This window comes from Barbus barbus (genome assembly GCF_936440315.1).
Source record: "Barbus barbus genome assembly, chromosome: 49".
Lineage (NCBI taxonomy): Eukaryota > Metazoa > Chordata > Actinopteri > Cypriniformes > Cyprinidae > Barbus > Barbus barbus.
In genome coordinates, this window is record NC_136727.1 from 13,040,179 (window position 1) to 13,066,216 (window position 26,038).

General features: G+C 33.2%; 1 protein-coding gene across 1 annotated transcript in view; it reads left to right on the forward strand.

Annotated features, from left to right (window-relative positions):
- Nucleotides 1-26,038, forward strand: part of LOC306867670 (adhesion G protein-coupled receptor L3-like) — a 101,356-nt gene that overhangs the window by 36,157 nt on the left and 39,161 nt on the right. The window contains exons 20-22 of the mRNA XM_079413471.1: nucleotides 8,155-8,196; nucleotides 16,835-16,888; nucleotides 20,206-20,356. Of these exons, the coding sequence (XP_079269597.1) occupies nucleotides 8,155-8,196; nucleotides 16,835-16,888; nucleotides 20,206-20,356 (247 nt within the window). The remainder of the gene's footprint in view (nucleotides 1-8,154; nucleotides 8,197-16,834; nucleotides 16,889-20,205; nucleotides 20,357-26,038) is intronic.

The following is a 26,038-nucleotide window of genomic DNA, read 5'->3' on the forward strand; positions in this document are numbered from 1 at the left end:
ACGAGTTCACATTGTTTTTATTTGGCAATGTACCTTTAATAGCCATCTCCAGGGTGGAAATTACAAATCAGAAACCGATCACACTTCATTTCCAAAACCAGACGACAACTTTAGAAACCTCAATGTTAATCCGAACTCTCAAATCTAATCTAGACTTTTGGAGGGCTAACGTTACGAAGTCTACATCGCTACACGAAGCTCGGTGTTTCACAGCTGGGCCTGATTTTGAAGTCTCTCTGACATTCCCACCACGTCTCCGAATTTGATCCGGTTTGGAGGTTCTGCAGTACATCAGCGTCAAAACCCAAAGCTGACATTTGGCCCTTTTTTATAAGACGGCTGGCATTAAAGTAAACGTTGTGTATACAACTTAATTAAACTGTTTTTTTGGAGGGCGTCGGAGACATTAGCAGGTCTCTTAAAAGAGCGTGAAAAGCGTCTTTTTCTCTCGCGCTCTGATTTCTTTTCTTCCAGAGCTTTTCTGTCTCGTGTTTCTGTAATTATTGCCACATGCAGGAGGTTCTGCTTGACACAAACAGAGAAAGCCTGGCTCTCGTGACCCGACCCAGATTGATACATCAACTTTAGTTTGACAAGACCAGACGTTTCTTTGGATTTGCTGTGCGTAATCTGTGCAAGATTAAAGTCAGAATGGGTGTCCAGAACATTTGATATTCCATTTGCTACAGAAGAGTCACTCTTTATTTGTTGAAGCACCACATTAACGACGCATGTTTGCTGACCTTGGACTAAAATGTTATCATCTTCTGTCGCAATTATGAGCATCGTCAGGTTTTTCTTTTTTAATTTATCTGTAGTTTAGGGATCAGTTCTCTCTATTTACTAACTATTAACTTTTGCCTCAATAAACTCCTAATTTGCTGCTTATTAATATTTAGTTAGGTAGTTGTTAAGTTTAGGTATGAGGATTAAGGGATCTAAAATATGCTCATGCAGAATAAGGCATTAATATGTGGTTTAATAATAAGTAAACAGTACTCATACTAATAAACAGCCAAAATGCAAGGGATATGCATGCAAATAAGCAACTAGTTAACAGTGAGAGTAGGTCACTAAACTAGTGTTATAAATGTGTGTGTATAAATATATATATATATATATATATATAATAGTCATTAGATGTAAATAAATTAAATAAATAATTGTATCAATATTTATTTGAACATTTGAAATAATTACAAATAATTATTTTATGATAAAGTAAGTTGCTTTTCATATATATATATATATATATATATATATATATATATATATATATATATATATATATATATAAGAAATGTGTGTTTGTGTGTGTATATTATAGTAATTATTATTATAATAAATTAAATTAAATATATATATATATATACACCAAGTGTGTATACAGTGAAAATATTTCATGGATAATATATTAATTTACTTTGATATATATATGTAATATATTAATGCTACAATTATTATAAGTAATATAAATATAATAAATTATAAATAATATAAAAATTATATATTAAACACAATTCTTTTTATACCACTTATTTGCTTGTAAACATTAGGGATATACATACTATATATATATATATATATATACATACATATATATATATGTATATATATATGTATCATCAAAGTAAATAAAAGCAAAGTTCTTGATGAATAAATTGATTTACTTTTATAATTCATTCACACACTGTATATACTGATTAAATAATTGATTTCGCTATATACACGTTTATGTGAAGAATATATTGATGTATATTTCTTTTTCTATGTAGACCTACATGAAACATATGAATTAGAATTTGTGATCTTTTTTAATGCCTTTTTATTTTTTATAGTCCAGAGGCTGTAATGGCTGCGCACACACACACACACACACACACACACAAGAGTCCTTTCACCCAAAGCAGATGTTGACAGTCATCTGGCTTGCTGGTGTAATTGTGCGTTTTTGTGCGCTTGTGTGTCGCACCCAGCAAACTAGCCTCTGTTTAAGATTGCCCTGAGCGTAACCCCAACCTAGCCTTCAACTCCTCTGTAAAAGCACCACACACACACCTGATACCTCTCATGTCGTCATCAAAGTCCACCGCGCTATTCACTAAATTGAGAAATTGGTTCCAACCCCGAACAGCAAAGGGCTGGTCCTGCTCAAACACCGCTCGAGTGTTTTCCATAGATAAATTAGTCGGCTAGATAGATACTGTTTCCTTTCATTACTACTTACTAAAATCAGATGCTGTGGATGATGTTCAGTGCTTTTTTCCTCCAAAACCATTGCTGTCACTCCATCCGTTCATCCGGTCAGCTCCATTTGTTCACCCAGCATCATATATATATATATATATATATATATATATAACAGCGCAGAGATGGAGAGCTGCCCTGTTCTCTCTGCCCATACACTGTGTCCCTTTAATCATAGTTTTCATTTCAGTACATTGAAATTTCCCTTACCAAGGACAACGTCATAAATAAAGACAAAAAAGGGTTTTGCGGAGGAAAATTTTGTACCTGCTTGCTCTCTAACTTTTTGTGCATTAGGGGACCGGCGAAGGGATAAAAAAGATGAGGTGGTCATCTGTGAAAATTTATAATCATTTATTACGCGGCAGGCGGCGAGGCGAAGTAAGTAAAAGCGTGAAGGCAGACATCCATAAAAAGGGACGTGAAGTCCCTAAATGAAAAGCAAAGTGAGTTTCTGTATCTTGTCGTAGGTAATGAGGAGCAAGGGCCTTTCTTCTCGGAGGAGTACAGTGTGTTCAGCACGGCACACACATTTGAGAGGGATTTATCTGTTTGACACAGGATGGTGCAGGCATGAGGGACCTCAACAAAAATATTTCACTTCCTTTTTTGGGGGGGAAATGTTGTGTTATTGATTCCATCTGTATCTACCTACCACCATTCTTTGTTCAAAGTCAAGTATGCTAAAAGAATTTTAAAAAGTGGAGGACATTTATTTATTTATTAGTTTGCTTGCTATATTATTATATAATACCAAATATTTATTTAAAAAAATATTTAAATTTATAAAATGTATGTAAAAAAGTATTATTATTTTTATTAGTAGTAGTAGTAGTAGTAATAGTAATAGTATTAAATATGTATTAGCATAAATATTATGAAATATTTGTTTAAATATATAAATAAATGAATTTTATTGACTATACACTCAGAAATAATAATAATAAGAATGGTTATTACCAATTTGTTTATTTAAGCAAATGTAGTTATTATCAAATGCTTACACAAATATTTATTTAAATGTATAAAAATATGCGTGTATTATTAGTAGTATTTCTATTATTATTATTATTATTATTATTAAATATGTATTAGGATGAATATCAATAAATATTTGTTTAAATAAATAAATAAATTTCCTTGACTACTTTACTGTCAGAAATAATAATAATAATGTTATTATTATTATTATTATTAGTAGTAGTAGTTGTTGTTGAATTAAATATATATTCACATGAATATTAATAATAATAAATATTTGTTAAAAAATCAAATCAAATAAATACATGAATGCCAGCTCTAGAATTGTATTTTTATTTGCCATTTTGACTTCTATAGACTTTTATGCAAGCAATATTTTCTGTATCTGCCTAACACTTCATGCATTAAGGAAGCGTTAGAACGAGCACGTCCTGATTGTTGGAATGAAATCACACTTGCGAATGCATCATGATCTCTGGGGTGCCACATGTTTTTAGAAAAACAACATTTGCCGGTTTCGAATGGATTCTGTTTTTAAACAACGGAATTGTTTCCTAATTAGTTTCGTTAGCAGATAATTTATGCTTTTTGTTTGATGTATAGCAATACAATCCCTTTGCATACATTTTCACCATTTTAGAGCTGAGTTCAAAAGAAATGCATTTTTTCCCCCGAAACCCAAAAAACACAATGCATTTAAATGTGCTCCATTTTTCCGTGTTTGTTTTTAGCTCGTCATTAATGAATTAACTTTTTAAACAATTCATCATTATTGTTTTGGTGCCATTTTATTTTTATCTCAATTATATTCTAATTGATCATTTTTCATAATATGCAAGGGATTTTTCCCACTTTGTTCAGAACACAATGAAAGCTTAAACACAAATAAGGCCCATGATCAAAAACATGATAATTCATTTGCAATACTAAATAGGAAATTGACAGTGGGATGCGTGCCGCATTGTCTTTTACCCCCCACTATCACTGGGTATTGCTTCCTTAGAGAAGTCGTGGGTACTGTAGCGCAGCACTGAATTCAGTGTGACTAAAGAAAAACTACGGTTTAAAACAGGATAAAAACATTTAAACAATGTTACAAATTGTTCACTGTTCACGTTTCACAAAATATAATTGATCAGCTCCACATTTTTGTATGTATTTGTTTATTTACAACAACAATAATACATTTATTAATTAAGTACTTATGTAAACGTATGAATATTCATTTACATAATAATAATAATATACTTGTTATAATACAATATTAAATAGCATTAATCATAATTTAAATAAGTGTTTATTTAAAGGTGAATATTTAATTATTTATTTTAACTTATTATTCAAATATTTATGTAAATCACTATTCATTTACTCATTTTAAGATTTATACATATTTATTGTTGATGATGATGATCAAATCATTGAAACAAATATTTGTCTGTTTATTCAAACAGACAAATATTAATTTAAATAATAATAATGCATATTTATTTAAAACAATATTGATCTTTCTATTTAAACAATATTACAGATATTCAATAATAATAATAATAAAATGAATATAATACAATAATACAATACAATATTATATAACAATGATTAATTATTTAAAAACTTTTTAAATAAATATTTTTTATGATGACACAACATATTATTATTATTTAAATATTTATGTAAAACTGGGCTACAATAATATGTTAGCAGCATTTATGTACTTGATTTTGTTTTTGAGAAAGAAACGTTTGCGTTTATGCGTGGTTTATGCGGTATGCACCGGTGCGGGCTGTCTCGTTTTTTTTTATGACGTCAGTTTTGATCGTACAGATAAGAATAAGGTATCATTTGAAACTGCAAAGGGTCTACTTTTATTTGTGTATAGTCATAATAACAACAAAACAATGTGCTTTAAAAAAATAGAGAAAATAAACATCTCTGTCACCTCTCTTCACAGACACGTAAATAAAACAACATGAATCTCTGCGAATACTCGCCTCAAATACATGAGAAACATATGTATAGAAAGCTTGAAATGTCTACTTTTAAATGAAGTAAGTCAAGTCCAAAACAAATATTCTATGTTAAAGTAATCCGTTTGAAACCAACGCGATGTCCAGTTTTTCCGTCTCAACTCATTATATCTAATGCGGTCACGCACACGCGCCGATCACATTCAAACATCCACGTGAGGCGCGCGAATGTAAACGCCCACATCGCAAACAAGTTCATCCCAGCTACTTTCTGTTTCTGGAAGAAGATCTGCTGAGAGAAATAACATTCTTTCTTTTTTTCCCCTTCTAAGCACATAAACAATATACACTATGAAAATGCCAGGTTCAAATGCTTGGAGACAGTATATATAGAAATTAAAACTTTTATTTAGCACTCAAGTGATGATAAAGACATGTATCATGTTACAAACGATGCTGTTCTTCTGAACTTTCTATTCATCACAAAAATCAAATAATTCTTCTTAGCTCTTTTCAACATAATAATAATAATAAATGTTTTTTGAGCAGCAAATCAGAATATTAGAATGATTTCTGAAGGATCGTGTGACTGGAGTAATGATGCTAAAAGTCAGCTTTGAAAGACAGCTTTGATTGATCCTAATAAAATGTTTAACGGAACTCACAAGTGAATCTCAAGTTATTTTGTGTGATAGCTAAAAATATTCTTAATGAACTACAAACAAAAAAAACATTTAAATTTATTTTGTTCTCATATTTTGTTCTCATATTCTATTAAATTTATTTAAATTTAAATCAATATATTATTTTCTGTGAGCAAATAAACAAGATGATTTTCACATTATTTTGAAGCAAAAATTCTAGGCTACAAGATCCAGTTCTCAGAAGTCTTGTGAACAAACGTTCTGTATGTGTTTTATGGCCTTATTTCAGTGACCACGCATAAACGTTTCTTTCTCAAAAACAAAATCAAGTACATAAAAGCTGCTAACATATTATTGTAGCCCAGTTTGTGCTGTTTACAGTGTTATTAGACTTTAGCCATTTATATATTTATAAGCAACTGAAAAAAGCACAAATGTCAGGGCATGTCAAAACTTCTCCAGGCCCCCAAAACACCCTCAGACCCCAGAAGATTAATTTATTAATTTTAACATTTGTTGATGATTATTGTTATTAATATATTATTATGTATTAATATTTTCATTTAAACAAATATTTGTCTATTTAAGCATACAAATATATATTTTAATAATAATAATATTAAATGCTGTTTTAAATGAATACTTATCTATTTAAACATACGAATATTTTAATAATAGTAATAATAATAATGCGGTTTTATAATTGTATTATTTATAATAATAATATTTAGTTTTAATATTACATAACAATTCTAAATTATTAGAAAGAATATTTAATTAAACAAATATTTACTTATGTAATTATCTGTAAAGACACCATATTTTATATGCCATGAAATTTGCAAAAAAAAAAAAAAAAGATTTTAAGATCCGATTTTTCATTTATCAAAAATAAATATGATTTTAATATGCCAATATTTGCCATTTTGGTTTTCATAGACTAGCATACAAAAAATAATTTCTCTTTATTTTCTCTTTTAATTTCTCTTTATTTTTTCTTTTTTCTTTATTTTATGATAGATGTCACTGCTACTTTGACAGTAGCTGATAGCGTAGTGTTGCCTCATGGGAGATCTGCGGCTCCCCAGCGCTGATGAAATAAAGAGGGTTGGTATCACAGGCAACATAGTGGACATCTGGAGCAGACCTCCAAATCACGCTGTCAATGATGATGCATTGTGATCCAGCTGTGGCAAATTGGACGTTCCAAACTCCTGCCTGATTGATGCGACTCTATCACAGCTGTCAGACAGGACAGAGCAAAATACACCAATAAAAAAATTAATTCTCATAATCGCAAGATTTTGACGGAATGTAGACCTTGCATTTGTGAAGTTAATGCATTAAACTTGACCAATGCTAAAAAAGTATCAACTTCTGCGAGTATAGTCAAGAACATTTCAGAACTAAAACTAAAAAAAAGCGCAGAAAAGTGTTGACCTTAAGTTAGTACAACTTTCAATTTCCTTGAAAAGCCCTAAAGATGTGCAACTTTCTTTATTCAATAGAAATAAAGAAACAAATGGCACTTTTTTATTTTACGACCATATGTGCCCTCTTTCTTCCCTCAAGGGCAGTTCATTCACACACTTGGCTCTAGAGTTGAAATGGTTTTTCTTTCATCCTCTTTTGAAGAAAATATTAAGTGTAAAGAACAAAATGTGTATAGAATATATACAGATATTTAATAAATTTGGCTCGTGTTGTTGATTTAACTTGGCATTGCTAATAAGACTAACTTTAAATGAATAATTAGACAAAAATGCCTTCTTTTACTTATTCCAAAACTTTTTCGTTCCTTTGAAGGAATTTAAATAACCTCGAGGGAAGAGTAAATGATGATCTTTTGATCTAATTCCATACCATTTTACACATCCGTATCGCAAAACCCAAACTTTCTTTTGCGTGGTTTTACATTCTTTGAGAATTCCAATTTTTAATTGACTCTCACCTTTTTTTTCCTCAATTTGTAGTCTGTTCTTTGACTCTCCAGACCTTCAGATGCACAACTGTGGAAATAATTAAAAATGGCCATTTTTTTGTCATTCTGTACATCCAAGGGCAGCCCCATTCAAGCTCCCTTTGGTTTTTCTTTTCCATTTATTTCTTGTGCTTTAAGTCTATCTATGCCACTGATTGTTCTTCTTTAGCCTCTTTCTTGCTTACTTTCGAGGGAAGAATAAGCTTAAGAAACCTTGGGCCAAAGTTCATCATAGTGATACGCATATCAGCTTCAGAAATGTTTTTTATATACAGTTCTTATTCATTTCAGAATCTCAGAAAGATTCCTAACAAGTTCTTTCTTTCTTTCGCAGGGCCTCTTCATCTTCCTGATATATGGAGTGTACAACACTGAGGTAAGTCCGCAGTGCATCTCAAGGCTGACTGAGTGAGTGAGAGAAATGACTTGATGTTTCTGATGGGACCCCCGCCCCGCCAAAGGAGGGCGGATTGAAAGCGAGCCTTTTTTTCTCCACATGAGCGTCCCACTGCCCTTCATGCTTGGGCTAACTTATATGCATCCAAGCCCACCATTAAACACTGACACCCGGAGTAAAGAGCCAGTCATCCCTCAAGCACATTGGCCAATATTTCACTGCCTCTTTAAGTTTTTAAACTCATGGTCTTCCATTTAACATTCTGACATTAGAGCTCAGCGGCGGATCAGAGAAACGGATATGTATGCGGGACGCCGCCGTGGAAGATCGGCTGGAAATTTACCTGCACATCGCCTATTAACATTTAGATGCTCTTCCAAAGAGTGAGAAACTATGGTGATGAATTGGGAAAGAGGTGAATATGTACCATAATGCCATCTTGAAATTCAAATCCAAATGTGAACAAGGCACATATGGATGACTGTAACCATCGTCATCCAATCTAAGATCAGTTTTTCAGCTTTTATTTCTTGTTTGTCTGTACTTGTGTAGGTTGATTTTCTCTCTCCATAAATAAGTACATTAATAATTGATTAATAATAACAAAACATAAATGTTTGCTCTATTATTTATAAGAACAGCCTCTATCTATCTATCTATCTATCTATCTATCTATCTATCTATCTATCTATCTATCTATCTATCTATCTATCTATCTATCTATCTAGTTTTTCCACTATTATTATTAATGCATATATAAATATGTACATTAAGTATGCTAATAAATAGACAAGCATGCATTTAAATACATTTTTAAATTATAAAATTGTATTATTATTATTTATTATTATTATTACTACCACTAAATGTTTGTTTAAATAAATATACAAATATTAATTTGTGTGTATATATATATATATATATATATTTGTATATAGATAAATAGATAAGTATTTATTGTAATAATAATAATAATAATAAATTTACAGCCTTATTTAATATTAATAATATAATTACAATTACAATAATGTTAATAGCAATAACATTTACAGGGGTTAAAGTAAAAAAAAATCCTGAGCCTGAACTTTTTTTCCGGGGGTTGCGGGGGTGGACATATACACCATATACACCAGTTATTTGGCGAACAAAAAAAAGAACATTATTTGAAAACGATTTTCCTTGAAACTAACTAGTAATGTATTGTATCTGCCATTGCCAATAGCCCTTGACAGGCCCAGACTACAGATTATGGTGGGCTATTTGAAACAGCAATACCAAGAAAGGTTACTCTCTACAATATGGTGCAAACACATGTAACATTTAAGATGCTTTTGATATCAAGTTTCGCTGGTTAGCTTTGTCCTTGACAGAGTACAAGATAACCTACAATCTAAAACATGAAATTTCTGAAATTGTTTCATTCAAAAGAAATAATGGTGAATTAAATAATAGAAAATGAATATAAAATAGGAAATATACAAAGACAGTTTACTACAGAAAACTACAGTTCAGTTAACAACAACAAAAAACATTAAAATACTCCAAGAACTGGTAACTTAAACAGGGTTCGTAAAGATACTGCAAAATGAAATTCGAGGATTTTCAAGGAATTTCAAGCACCACTGTTTTGGTTTTCAGGGAGTAAAATCAGATCTCACTATGTTGTGATATCACACAATATTGTTATTATCTTTCAAATTCTAATAAATAGACTAATAAAAGAAAATGGCACAAATAAAGTGCAGCACATGCAAAGAATACAATTTTTGAATAGTTTTTTTTTATATAAATATTTTCTATATAAAAATGGTGTTAGATGGACATCTTTGAATGACGTCAAGCGTTGCCGAACTGAATTGTGGGTCTGTCGCGTCGCTTCACTGGCGTTGCTCGCGGCAGAAGTTGAAAACTTTTCAAGCGCCAACCCAGGCGTCAGCCAATCAGATTGCCTTATGCAAATACCCTAGCGCAGATGCTAGCCAATCCCGTTCATGCAACACCAGAAAAGTATGTGATTGGCTGTTGTCACTATGACGGCGCATCAGCACCAAGCTTCAGACACGCCCTCCATCAAGCGTTGATGCCGACGTCCCGTGTGAATGGAGCGTAAGCTTTTTCAACGTGTCGCGCTTGAGACCCAGGCTTCTTTTCCATTCATCAGCTGTGACTCTCTATTTTGCGCGACTCGTGTTTATCTTTATCTTTTTTTCCCCCACAGCCAAACGGCGCACGCCAGAGATCCGGCACGGTGTCGGAGAACTTTAAGCCCTGCATTTACATAAAATTAATACATCTTAATTTAAATATTGTTTTCAGTAGTAGTAGTATATAATAGTTTAAATAAATATACAAATATTCATTGAGATAAATATTTATTGTACTTATTATTTCAATAATAATAATAATAATAATAGTTTACATAAATAATTATAATAATAATTATAATAGTAATAAAAACAATAATAATAATGGTTTACATAAATAGAAATATTAATTTTATAAATATTTATTGTACTAATTATTTCAATAATAATAATATGATTAACAATAATAACAATACTGCATGTTAAAATAAATAAATAAATAAATAGTATTTGTTTAAATAAATATGTATTATAAATATTAGTTTTAATAATATGAATAATAATAATAATAATAATACATTTTGCAGTTTACAATTTTTAAATGAATTTAAGAATGCCATAATGGGTTCTATGTGAACAACTTGTCGCTTGTTTTGTACTCTCAGCTCTCATCAGGGGTAGTTTGTGTTGCCTGTTGTAGCAAGTGGCCTGCACTGATTGTGGACTTGGAAAAACATAAAGGTGGTACATCAAGCTTGAATTGCTCTGATTGCAGAAAAATTCCTTTTAAGCATGATTAATTATTTATTTATTACTAAACACATTTATAAATTAAATATTAAATAAACAATAATAATCAATTAATTAACATTATTTTAAGAATTATCATTTTAAATGTCAGAGTAATGTCTCAAATATAACAGACCTAATTGGAGTGCATGAATAAGTGCAGTCAGCAGGCCATAGACCTCCGCTTCTTAATTTCCTCCTCTCCCTTCTTCATCTCCACCCCTGAGTATAGATGGAGCTCCCCTGCCTTTTCTCTACCTTTGCTTCTACCTTTTCAGTGTCTTCAAAAGAGGTGTAAGGAGATGGCCCTGAGACCGAGCCCTGTATTGACACAGCAGAGACTCGCCGGTGACCCTCTCCGCATTGTAAAATAAATCATCGCCGCATTCTTGCTTAACAGGCTTTTTTAGTACGTCGGAATCTATTTTCCAACCCCCGGCTCTCCTTGACCCAGAGGTCTTCACAATTTGTGAGCAGCTCGTGTCTGCTTTACACTTTTTTCAAAGGGTGTTTCGTTAAATATCGAATGTAATAATCGTTGCTTTTCTTTTTTCGCGAATCCACCTTGTTCCTTTTGTATCGTCAAATGTGACAAGAAACAATAGCAGATTAAGTTTCACCACCTGACACCACAAATTCTTGTTTAATAGAATAATTGAGGAGAATGATCAAAGTGGTAGTATACAAAGACAAAAAAAGTCAGAGAATATTTCAATTCTACCGGGACTATAAAATCTGTTTGGCTCATCTGTACAGTTGATTATCTCAAAGGACACGTGCGAGGGAGAATATGTAAAACCAGCCATTTGAGATAGAGAGATCAGATTCACATAACATGCCATTTATTCCCAATGTCCAGCCATTAGTTAAGCCATGGGAATATTTTGCAGTCAAATACTTTAGGTACCATATAAATCTGTTTGTTAGCTTTATCTGATGCAAAATTTTGTATAGTTACTTGTTGAACATAAGAATATTGTAATAAGGAAATATTAATAATGCCTATATTGTGATCTCCTGTTTAGAATAACAGATAATTGCAATTCACTTGATGATAATTTCCCTTTTATATACAGTAGATCATTTCACACCAAGAACATATTAAAACTGATCAGTAAAAAAAAAACGTTATATAATTTAGTCTGTTTTTACTTAATAATGGTCATTGTTTTTATGACCTTTCTTTTTCCTTTGGAAAATGTGTCCATTTGCATTGCTTTCATATGGAAATAGTATCTAATGTATTTTTATATTGAACATTAGGACTACATCACTTTAAAACCTTGAGAGGAAAACAGCTAAACTGCTTTTAAGAGCAGCAACTTCAAACCAGTTCCTTTTGATGCTGGAAATGCTCTTTTTCGAGTAGCTTTCTGTGATTTTTATTTGGAATAAATTGATTTGATTTTCCAGTTCCATTCATTAAAGGTACAGCGCACTCAAAATGTGGGAGATGGAGAAGAGAGTGTCTGTTTGCAAATCTGACGTATTACTGTCGACTCCGAGCTGTCAGAACTTTTCTATTCTCTTCATTAACTCTGTCGTCACGCTGATGGTGTTTGTTCAGAACATGCTAGTGTGTGTATATCTGCATGGCAGCAATAATTTATGACAACAGCAGAGCCTAATGAAGTCATAAGAGCTAATGCATATTCACCAGTGAAGGGCTGGAGCTTGTGCCGCGCTCGTGCTGGGAAATGCAGACAGGTTTTTTTGTGATTGCTCACAGCCAGGCTGGAAAATAATATCTAGCAGGCCAGGAAACAGCTGGATTGGATTGTATGATGTGGGGAATACTGACATACAGAAAATATAGATATAAACACTCACACTAAATTATTCATAGTTACAAAAAAAGTGTAGTATAGTGTAATGTTTGTAACATTGTCATTTTTATGTTAAAAAATGTAAATATGAATATGTAATATTTGAATAATGCAATAGCTATATTAATATATAATGTAAAAAATTATGTTTTGGTATAACTTATTTACATAAATGTAGCATATATTGCATTTTTTGTCGATATGTTAATGTAATAAATTTGCAATGTTTCTTTTAGAAAAGTTTTTCTCAGAATTTAAATATTAGGGGTGTAAGAAAATATCGATACATCGCGATATTTTGTTTGAAAATACTGTTTCGATTCTCAAAAACGGAATATCGATATTTAAAAATAAATAATCATACAAGATTCATGGCAGTTGTTTTGTTCTGAGTTCATATCCCGACCGCTAGATAACAGTCTTCATCTCTGAACTTAAACAGTGACAGGAAATACTAGCATTAGGGCACGCTACTAATGTTAGCGTTATTTGGGTAAACGTACCTATTAAGCTCACCAAAATCTACATTGAGACATTTTTAGTGCACAAGATATTGGTTTCAGTACAAAAAGTTACACATTCAAAAATCAAATAAAACAAAACAATAAAACATTTAATTCATGGGGATGAACACAGAAACTAGCCTCATTATGAAACCTCTTTTTAAATGGATGTAAACTTATCTATAGTCTCTTAAAGCTGGAATACACTACACGATTTTTGTCCTGATTTTCCACAGATTTACAGTCTAGAAAAGTTGATGCTAGTTACCAAAGATCAACATTCTCTCGTGTTGGGTGCGTTTTGTGCCGTTGGGGCGGTGCTCGCGTCTCTGCAATTCCACGCAGAACATAAATACAAACTGAAAAACCTGTGAAATCCAAGTTGAAAGGTTCTGAGAATGTTCAACATCTGTATTTATTTTATTGTTTTACAATTGTTTTGTTTTCTTTAGGAATCCTGCAAGCACTTTATTTTTCATTGATATTAAGCGGATGCAATTTTTTGTTCAGATTAAAATGTTATGACATTGTGGCCCGGTTTCACAAACAGGGTTTAGCTTAAGCCAGGACTAGGCCTTAGTTAAATTAAGATATTTAAGCAACTTTTACAAAAATGCCTTAGAAGAAAACATTACAGGTGTGCATCTTGACACAGAACAATGACACTGACATATTTTAAGATATGTCAGAGCAAGATATTTTCAGTTGAGACAGCTCAAACATGCATTTTAGCCTGGGACTAGCTTAAGCCTTGTCTGTGAAACCGGGGGTGTGTCACAATTGTAAACTTAAACTGTGAACCTTTAAAGCAAGGTCTAAAAATATATATGATCGTTTTATAAAATACATTTTATACATATACAGTGGGGATCGAAAGTTTGGGAACCCCTTGCAGAATCTGTGAAAATGTGGATAATTTTACCAAAATAAGAGAGATCATACAAAATGCATGTTATTTTTTATTTAGTACTGTCCTGAGTAAGATATTTTCCATAAAAGATGTTTACATATAGTCCACAAGACAAAAAAATAGCTGAAATTATTAAAATAACCACATTCAAAAGTTTGGGAACCCTTGGTTCTTAATACTGTGTGTGGTTACCTGGATGATCTACGACTGTTTTTTTGTTTGGTGATGGTTGTTCATGAGTCCCTTGTTTGTTCTGAACAGTTAAACTGAGCACTGTTCTTCAGAAAAATCCTCCATGTCCTGCAGAATCTTCAGTTTTCCAGCATCTTTTGCATATTTTAACCCTTTCCAGAGAGCCGGGGGTGAAAACTTTTTGAATTTGAAGATCAAGGTAAATTGTACTTCATTTGTCTTCCAGGAAACATGCAAGTATCTTCTGTCACGTCAGAAGGGCAGTACTAAATGGAAAAATATGATATTTCAACAAAATAAGAAAAATTTGGACATCTTCATCCTGTTCAAAAGTTTTCACCCCCGGCTCTTAATGCATCGTGTTTCCTTCAGGAGCATCAGTGAATGTTTGAACCTTTTTTAATTGTTGTGTTTGAGTCCCTCAATCATCCTCAGCGTGAAAAGGTGGATCTCAAAATCATACAGTCACTGCTGGAAAGGGTTCAAATATGCAAAAGATGCTGGAAAACTGAAGATTCTGCAGGACATGGAGGATTTTTCTGAAGAACAGTGCTCAGTTTAACTGTTCAGAACAAACAAGGGACTCATGAAGAACCATCACAAAACAAAAACACAGTCGTAGATCATCCAGGTAACCACACACAGTATTAAGAACCAAGGGTTCCCAAACTTTTGAATGTGGTTATTTTAATAATTTCAGCTATTTTTTTTGTCTTGTGGACTATATGTAAGCATCTTTTATGGAAAATATCTTACTCAGGACAGTACTAAATAAAAAATAATATGCATTTTGTATGATCTCTCTTATTTCGGTAAAATTATCCACATTTTCACAGATTCTGCAAGGGGTTCCCAAACATTCGCATGCCACTGTACATTTAACTAAAGAATCCTGCAAGCACTTGAATTTTTCCCCCTTTACTCGTAACTTACTGCTCGAAAAGTGGTTCAATAATGTTGAATGTTATAGGGACTTATTATTGCAAATGCAGATCCCAGTGTGTTCTGGTTAAACAATTTTTATTTATTTATTTTTTGCTAAGGTTTGCATACGGTGGTGTGTTCTTAATGACAGCTTTCCTAAAAATATATCCTATTGCTAAAATAAGAAATATCCCAATATATCGCCTTGCTTACAGTATCGCAATGTATCGTATCGTAACCCCTGTAACAAAATATTGTGTATATATAAATGTGTGTGTGTGTGTATATATATATATATATATATATATATATATATATAGCATTTTTATGTCAATATATGTTAACAAAATTAAATTGCAATATTTCTCTTAGAATTTTTCTCTTGGAATTCTATAGAATTTTCTAATATATGTTATATATTTTATGTATACAGTGCCCTCCAAAAGTATTGGAACAGTAAGGCCAATTCCAATATATATATGGTGTGTGTGTGTGTGTGTGTGTGTGTGTATATTTATTTATATATTTACTGTATGTTTAATGTTGATTTGTAAAGCGCTTTGAGCTCGGGAAAAGGACTATATAAAGTAAAATATATTATTATAAATATAAAAATATAAATATAAAACATATGATATTTATTTTTATATTAAATCATTTATTTTGTAATATTAAAATGAATGCAAATATGTAATGTTTGAATAATATTTGAATGTAATGTACAAATTATGTTTAATGTTTCATATATATATATATATATATATATATATATATATATATATATATATATATTGCATTTAAAAAAAATTAATAGCAGTGAATTTTTCTTTTATATATTTGTAATTCAAATTCAAAAAATTATATTTTAGGCTTAGCAAATTGGCATTGCTGTGACATAATAAACATGCTGCTAGAAAAAAAGGCTTTAAATGTGATGCGTATTTACGAGTTATCGGTTCACGCCACTAAAATAAAACAGCATGAGTTTATAGTACTGTGTATGTCATTCAGCATGCATCACCCAACATCCCTGTTTTTCTCACACAGTCTAAATGTAATTTGTTCTGCAAGGGTGGTCGTTTCCTTTATCGCTTTATTCCCGCGGCCCCCTGTATGGTGTGACGGATGAGAGGTTAAGACGCTCTCCTTACTTTGCCGACTCTACGTGTCACTTTCAGGACCCATTACGTGTGACAAACTGGAACATTTTGCTTGCCGGCACTCATTGACTTTTATGCAATGCAGGCTGTTTGCTTTCTCTATTCCCAGTCCGGATTGAATTTCACCTTCCCGGGGCCAAGACTCATGCGAGCGCAAAGTGTTTTGTATGAAGTGTTTAGTACTGAGTCATGACATTTTAACCATCCACCCCCTCCTTGTTATCCACAGGTTCGAAACACAGTCAACAGAATCAAAGAAAGAAGAAAAGCCTTAAATTTCTCCGTAAGTTCTTGAATGTTTGCATGTTTTTTCGGCTACCGGAGGCCTCTACTCTTTATATAGTGCAAATTTCATAACGCAGTGCATGTTTTGCCCCCGGTCCCGTTTCACACACCCACTCAGGCCACCTCAATCCAGCCAATGTCAAGCAGCAGCCCTGGGTTACATGTTTCTAATCCTGTGGAAGCTCGTCCCTTCACATTAAACTGTCAGGCCTGTATTTATACGCGAGGCTGCTGTTGACGGAGATCACCTAGCTTCACCAAAGCGGTTTAAAAGTAGTTAATAGACACCCCCCCCCCCCCACCCCTTCAGCGAATCACCTCACCTCCAGCGGTTCCTCTATGAATGGCCACGTTAACTCTCCTCTGGGCTTGTCACGGTTTATGGCCTACGGCAGTTTATCCCGCTTGGCCCTTGCCGCGCCACCAGGTCATTGAAAACGGAATGAGACAATTTCTAAAGGCGGATTGATTTTAGAATATGGCCCCCTCCCTCTTCCCTTTGACCCCCCTGACAGGCCTGACACCGTTAAGACTGGGACTTGTAAAAAACGACTGCGGCCCCAAACGCGAGTGCCAGGTAGCAGCTGATAAATTGTAGAGGGTCGTATTAGCAGTGGGACCCTTTAGCGCTCTCTGGGCAATTTTCGAAGTCCACGCGATGAGATTCGCTGGCCACGTGTGGAGGATGGTTTTTTAGCTAATGCCATTTTGCGCCATAAATCTAGAGGTGATATACTGTATCTCGCCGAATAGCTTTGGTGCTGGACTGGGTCCAGAATGGGATAGGAAAATGTACTCTTCTTTATTGGATGAGAGCAGTGGTCAGGGAATGTAGTGACTTCCAATATAGTAGTGATAACGTACAGGATGTGCTGTAGATGGATGGGTTTTTGCCTGAGGGAACCCTTACGATTTTCTAACTCATCGTAGAGTAAACTGATGTTTATTTTTGTAACTGTCTACCCATCCGAGACCACCATAGCAACCGCTTAGAATGCTCTAGCAGCCGCCCAGAGCACCTTATCACTGGCTTAGCATCCACCTGTTTGTTGTTTTGTCTGTCTGTCTGCTTGTCTGCTGTTCTGTCTGTTTGCTGTTCTATCTGTCTGCTTGTCTGTTTTGTCTGTCTGTCTGCTTGTCTGTTTGCCGTTCTGTCTGTCTGCTTATCTGTTGGTCTGTCTGTTGTTTTGTCTGTCTGTCTGCTTGTCTGTTTGCCGTTCTGTCTGTCTGCTTATCTGTTGGTCTGTCTGTTGTTTTGTCTGTCTGTTTTGTCTATTTATCGTTCTGTCTGTCTGCTTGTCTATTTTGTCTGTCTGTCTGCTTGTCTGTTGGTCTGTCTGTTTGCCTTTCTTTCTGTCTGCTTGTCTGTTGTTATCTCTGTTGTTTTGTCTGTCTGTCTGCTTGTCTGTTGTTATCTCTGTTGTTTTGTCTGTCTGTCTGCTTGTCTGCTGTTCTGTCTGTTTGCTGTTCTATCTGTCTGCTTGTCTGTTTTGTCTGTCTGTCTGCTTGTCTGTTTGCCATTCTGTCTGTCTGCTTATCTGTTGGTCTGTCTGTTGTTTTGTCTGTCTGTCTGCTTGTCTGTTTGCCGTTCTGTCTGTCTGCTTATCTGTTGGTCTGTCTGTTGTTTTGTCTGTCTGCTGTTTTGTCTATTTATCGTTCTGTCTGTCTGCTTGTCTATTTTGTCTGTCTGTCTGCTTGTCTGTTGGTCTGTCTGTTTGCCTTTCTTTCTGTCTGCTTGTCTGTTGTTATCTCTGTTGTTTTGTCTGTCTGTCTGCTTGTCTGTTGTTATCTCTGTTGTTTTGTCTGTCTGTCTGCTTGTCTGCTGTTCTGTCTGTTTGCCGTTCTATCTGTCTGCTTGTCTGTTTTGTCTGTCTGTCTGCTTGTCTGTTGGTCTGTCTGTTTGCCGTTCTGTCTGTCTGTTTGCCGTTCTATCTGTCTGTTTGCCGTTCAGTCTATCTGCTTGTCTGTTTGCCATTCTGTCTGTCTGCTTGGCTGTTGTTTTGTCTGTCTTTTTGTCTGTCTGCTTGTCTGTCTGCTTGTCTGGTGCTCTGTCTTTGCTGTTCTATCTTAATTAATCTATGTCAGTTAATCTGTCTATCATTCTATCTGTCTGTCTGCCTATCTCAATTAATCTGTCTGTTTTTCTGTCTTGTCTGTCTTTCTGCTTATGTATCTATCAATGAGTCTGTCTCAAACTAATTTAGTCTTTTTTCTCTGAATTCACATTTTTTATGTTAGTGGTAAGGATATTACACTTGAGTTTTAAATCAGGCATGTAAATATGATCTGTATCTATTTTCTCTAGACTGTTATTCAGTGAATTTAAATGATGATGCATTGAGTCTAGTAATTATACAGATGATTTCTCAAGGATTTTTTTACTATTCCAGTCTCCATAAATGTAGTTACTTTAAATGGCAGATAATGAATATACAGCATGATATTAAAGTCCCATTTGCTGAACATATGTAGCGGCTTATTAAACATCTCTCCTTCTCTCTATAGTTTCCTTTTTTTGCTGTTTTTGTTTATTCATGAGCCAGACCAGTGCTGCCAGGGCGCTTCATACCAACTGTTGACTAACCCCTGTGACCTCACAGTTGTACATACTGTGGCAGATTGCTTGAGAAAAATAAAGCTGTCAGTTGCACCGGCCAAATGAAAAACGAACGTGCTGCGATACAAGCAGGGTCTGGTTCCCTGACAGCCCTGAAATATAGATATAAATTGGAAGCAGATTAGTTTTTTGATCCTAATTCAAGTTTTGACAAGATATAAGACTGAAAAGAGAGAGATGTATACTACATATATGTGCATTTCCTGTTGTAAAATGTTCACTCTTATGATTTTAAATGTTGATATAGTGCTAGTTTATGCATTTACTTCTTTCTGTGAAGAAATTAACTTCTTCAGACGCCATCTTAACCAGGGCTGCTTGTCAAAGCTTATTATATGTCATTCTGTGATACGAGGGGTAAGGTTGTGGGGTTTTATGTCAGATCTAGTTTACATTCCTGTGAGACTTCTGTGGATATTTATTTTGCGGTACCTCCATATATGTCTGTACTTTTTGGTCATGTATGTAGTGCATGATGACTTGGATCTCAAATATGACTTGATATTTAACATTAGTTTTAGTTGTTTTTCCTCCATATTTTTCATATCCATACCAAATCTAATGCACAAAATTATGTATTTGACAGTATATATTATATATTAAATAGAAAAATTTAAAACAGAAGTATTTTTTACTGATGATCTCAGACTGTACCCTACACTATATTGATAGTAAAATGCATTTTCCTTTTTTGTCAGAACTGTGCCAGTTCCAGGCCCTCCAGTTCAGTGGGCAGTTCTCGGCCGGGCAGCTCTCCAGTACCAGGTGTTTTGGATGGGCAAACAGTCACCTACTCCAGCAGCTCGTCGACCCACAGCGACAACATCACCCAGAGTTACGACAAAACAAGTGAGTCATTGGTTTATTTATTGGTCAACCCCCAAAAAAACAAAGCATCTTTGATTGGCCAGCTCAGATGATGTACATGTATATTTGGATTTGTGCATATATGTGTGTGTATTTTCAAATGCCAATGTGTTTATTTAAAGCAGAGCTTTAAAAATCTGTGCTAAATTATGGCGAGAGCAAAAGTAGTGATTGGCAAAAAGGGTGAACTCTAAGATGACAGGCCGGTTCTGGGGTTGTAACGTTCTCCAGACACAGAAAAATTATGGGATCCGATCGCCTTCTCTGACCCCAGCATTTCAAGACTGAATCGTAGTAATCTCAAAGGGAGTTCACGCAAGTGAGAGATTTCGCAAAGAGAGAAGGGAGAGAATGAAGGAAGTTATTTTTTGAAAAATATATAAAATCATATTATTATTACACAGCTGGCCAATCTATAATGTATAGGCATTCTGTATTTAATTTAATAATTAAAATAAAAGTATTTAAATTAAATTAATACATTTTATTTTTAAGTATTTAAAGTATTAAATGTACTCCATATTGACTTTATTATATTGATACTCCATATTTAATAAAATAAAAGTAATTAAAATTAAATTTAAATTTTAAATTTAATTAAAATGTTTGTTCATTTTAGGTTAATTTATACTTTGTATTACAATATACTCCTTAATAAAATAAAATAAATTAAATTAATACTTTCATTAATTTAATGAAATGAATACTCCATATTTACTTAACTAATAAAATAAAGTAATTGAAATGAATACTTCATTTATACTCCCTATTTACTTTAGTATATTGGTACTCTATATAAAAATGATTATTTTTAAAGTAAATTTACATTCCATATTTACTTTGATACTCCATATTTACTCCACTGGTTAAATAATTCAATTAATTAAAAATTATATTAAAATAAAAAGTTTAATTTAATTTTGACACGCTATCATGTGCCCTTTTTTCCTAGCTTAGCTTTTCTCTCACAAAAACTGGATGAAACATGACATGGCCAATCAAAGCGCAGAATCAGACACATGCATTAATTCATTTTGATTGGCAGCTGGTATTTTCCAGCCCATTACTCAAGGTGAATTTGCTCTGAGAGGAATGAAATGGCAGTTTTAGCGGGTGTCGCACACGCAGACCATATGCATATGCAGAAGGGGCCGTCCCGTGCATATAAGTGATGCAACTAATCATTTTGACGAGACTCGCCCGGACTCTCGCTGTAATTGGTTGCGATGCGGGCCATGATTGAATATTTGTTTTTAATGTCGAGCAATTTTTTAAACCAGTCAGCCAGCCAGCCACACGACTAAGTGCTAAGAAGAAACGTATGTATAATTTAACCAAAAGGAAGAAAGGCACTCATACGCATATGAGCCCAGCTGTGAAAGGCCTTGTGTCGTAACAAATAGGGCCGAGCCCACAATAAATGTGGCTGTATGTCCTGATTGTATATAACTGATTGTTGTGTCTATTCAATTCAAGGTCAAGTAATTCTCGAGTGTGAGAAAAAGCATTTACGCTCACATTTGATCAATTCATGTCTTTTCATCCTTTGAGGCAATGGTTTCAATCCGCCAATTACGAAAACAAGAACAGGCTATAAGCAAAAGAAAAAAGGAAAGGACAAGTGCTTATGGAAAAATATGGAGTTTTGACTAAATTTAAATTCTGAAGTCGTTTTCCTCTTTCACTACTTTATCTCTTTCATTATGTTATGATGTATCGTTAGTACATTCACCCATAAAGCTGAAGGTCAAGGGGAACAGTACTATTTTGTATGCTTTCTTTCTTCCTGTTTCTCTTCTTTTCTGCCTTTTGAATAGGTGACCTCAAAGGAGATATAAGTCAATCAAAAGGCTACACTTTTTAAGGGTCAACTTGAAAAGGCTGATGAAAGCAGAAAGTTAATTTCCACACTCTTTCTACTTCTAAAACATTCTATAACACATGCTGAAGGAAGTTGCGAGGTAAAAAGTGACAAATAGGATAAGTATTGGGTGATTCATTGTCACTTTTGAATGAATCAGATGAATCAATTAAAAAGATAATGTTACCTAGTTAAATGATTTTATTCCTGAAATGAAGCATTATTTCTCATTAAAATGTGTTGTTCTTATAATTAAGTTATATAAATAAGTTGTTCTTGCAGAATTCAAAATGCTCATCAATTTGATTTTACTGTTACTACTTAAATATATAATAACATATGTAAATGAACATATTTGAAAACTCAAAAATAGATACAAATATATAAAACATTTCATAAAATAAAACATAATTGTTCAGCAGCTGCAGCTCTTAAAGAAATAGCAGCCAAAAACAACCTAATAACCAGCTGCTGTGATGTCTGTTCATCAAGAATAAAAGAAAAAAGAGGAAATCAATAACTTTTATATAGCTGTAAGTATTTATCTGTATTTAGTTTAGAATTTAGTGTTTGATAGATTTATTCAATTTCTGTATATTTCTGCTGAGGGGCACAGGTAGCCTAGCTAAATATAACATTTATTATAATGGGTTTATGTGAAGATTGTTTAAGCTCACTTAAATTAGAAGTTATTTTTAAAGTTTAATAAATGTAAAAATTGATAGCTCTTAATTATAATGTAATTTTTAATGGCTATATTCAATGGTTAAATATTAGTGGATTGTTTTATAGGGAAATCATTATTATATTAAAAATTAGGGAAGTAACGATTCACTCGACTCACGATTTGATTCATGATTTTGAGTTCATGATTCGATTCACTTTTCTTTTTTTTTTACAAGATGAGATTTATAAATTAAATGTGTTCTTTTATTATTGCTTGGACAAAATGCTGCACGTTTCTTTGTGAAATTGAAATATAACACTATAATAATATAGCACTTGCATATTATTGCTCTTTTGTTGGTTTTAATTGCTTCTATTCTCCTCATTTGTAAGTCGCTTTGGATAAAAGCAAAATGTAAATAATGTAAATGTAAATAAAAAAACTAAATTGAAATTTTAAAACAAGCTCCAAATCAAATAAATAAGTAACACAAATAAAATAAATTTCTTGGTATAAACAAAATAAAGCTTTGTCTGTGCTCTTTCCGTTTAAAATTAGAGGCAACCACTGCATTTAAATCATGATCCAAACAAAGATGCAGCATACATGTAACGTGAGCAGTTTTTAATCTAAATTAGGTTTGTATAATTTCGAAATTTGAAGCAAAAACAGAATGGTCTGGCTTCAGTTTTGTGAAACTACTGTATCCATAAAAATATCTGCATGAAATGAAACAGAAGACGAGCTGAATGAGATGCAGATTCACTCTCTGCCAGCAGGTGGCGCATAAGCGTTTCCTTGGTTTCCGCTGTAAACAAAGCAGCTCTGCACTGATGAACTTTAATATGCATTATACAGAAGCAAGATGAAAAGAAAAAATACCATCTAAACTTTTCTAAAGACAGTAAGTTCCCCTCAGACATACATTCATATAAACTCCTACCCCTAATTGAATCGCAGTTTGTTTAGCATCTCAACCGATTTGAATCTTCACATATATTAATCGATTTTCACCCGGCTCACGGTTAATCGTTACATCCCTATTAAAAATATGTTGTTTGTACATTAATTTGAAGATTGAATGTGAAATTATTGCAATTTAAAAGTATATTTAAAAACTTTAATGTTAGGTGGGATTAAATGCGATTAATTTCAGAAAATGTGCGATTAATTAGTTAATTTTTTTAAATCGATTGACAGTAGGGATGCTCCGCTCAGGATTTCAAGTTCAAGAGCTGCTGCGGTTATTTTAACAACAACAGAAACACGGTGAGAGGCAAAATTATAGATTACTTTGAGCAGAAAATACAGCAGAAAAATGCTGCAAATATAGTTAACCTACGACTCAAACCAGATGTAACAAGACGTTTGTGATCTACATTAAGCATTATTAATCTGTAGGCTAAGGACATATTATATATACAGTAGGGCTGCCATTAACGACTATTTTTATTTAGATTAATCTATCGACTAATTTATCGATTAATCTAAACGATTAATTTCTCGCACAAAAAACAACAACAATTTTACTTAATATTTCATTAAACCAATTGAAATCCAAATTTCTATAAAATCCTTTTTATAAAGCAAAAGTAAAGTACAACAAGAGTACAAGAAGCAAGCGTCCATCTCATAGACAAATCACTGAAATCAAAGTTCAGTATTATAGTATAAGAATGACAACATATCCACGTGCTCTAGTCTACTAATAATAAAATTATAATCAAAAAACACTTTTTAAAGGAGTATTAACCAGAAATATTATTTACCAGAATTTGTTTAGGTGAAAAATTTAACTGTGCAGTAAAAAAAAAAATATATATATAAAATCAATTAATTGGAGATGCTTTTGGTTATTAAAATTTAATGGAACCATTAAAATGGAATCCAGAAAATAATGGAAAACAGAATTTGGTAAAGATAAAACTTAATTAATTAGACAGGCTTTTTGATTAATAAAATTTTATTTAACCATTAAAACAGAGTATAGAAAAATTTTAATGGAAAAAAATGAATTTGGAAATAAAACGGATTTCATAGGGCCCTATAATTATAATATATATATATTTTTGGTAATAAAAATAGAAGTGAACAATAGCTTTTAAAATGACTTAAAATACATATATAATAGCAATGATGCAATAATAATTAGTTCAACTAAAGTATCAAAAGCAAGAAATCATATGGATTACGCATAACAACAAAGGCCTGCAAGGGGCGCCGACGGCCTGATGATTATTTTTACACATTACTGCGAGATCTAAACCTTGTTCAATATTGACCAAGCACCATTTAATTCAAATGTCCACTTAATCTTTGACATTTGGACATTTCTTTAGGACAGAAATGCTACAGCCACTGTAATTACATGAATCATCATCAAAACGTGTAAACTCAGAGTGAGGGTTTGAGCTTTTATTTTGAAATCGCGATGTATTCTATATGTATTCTATATGTATTCTGTATATATCACTTCAATTTAATGACAAGACCTAAGCTGAATTTTAAGACCAATGCTGTTTTCAACTAACGAACAAGCTTACATACCTTTCCTTTATGAAGCGGTGACGTCCTGGCTTTGCAAATGCATACAGTTTCGAGGTGTTAATCTAAACATCACGAGATTTCTTCCTGTATTTGACGTGCTGTGTTCCTGTGCTCGTGCAGTGTAATGAACTGCGCAGACTCGGATCACTTCTGCCGCTGGTTCAGTGGCTTGCGTTTTGTTTACCAAATTATGTCGCAATGATTTATAATAATAATTAGAGTTGTTATGAAGTCAAGTCCTGCCGAGTCATAAAGGTCAAGTCAAGTGAAGTCTCAAGTCACTGGATCTCAAGTCCAAGTCAAGTCGAGTCATTTTCTTTATTTAGTCAAGCAAGTCACTTAAATTTGCGACTCGAGTCAAATCATGTACCTCGAGTCTCCCACCTCTGCGCCAAAGTGAAAGTAAAACGGTCGCACGCACGCGCATTCAAAAGCATTTTCTTGAGTTAAGATAGCCTATCTTTAAATAAATTAAACAGTTTATCAAACAGATTAAAAGCGCGAATGGTCTCCCTCGCTCTCTCTGTTTATGGGTGTGTAACACTAATAATGTGACGTGCGTGCATGCATACAGGGAAGGGGTGCTATT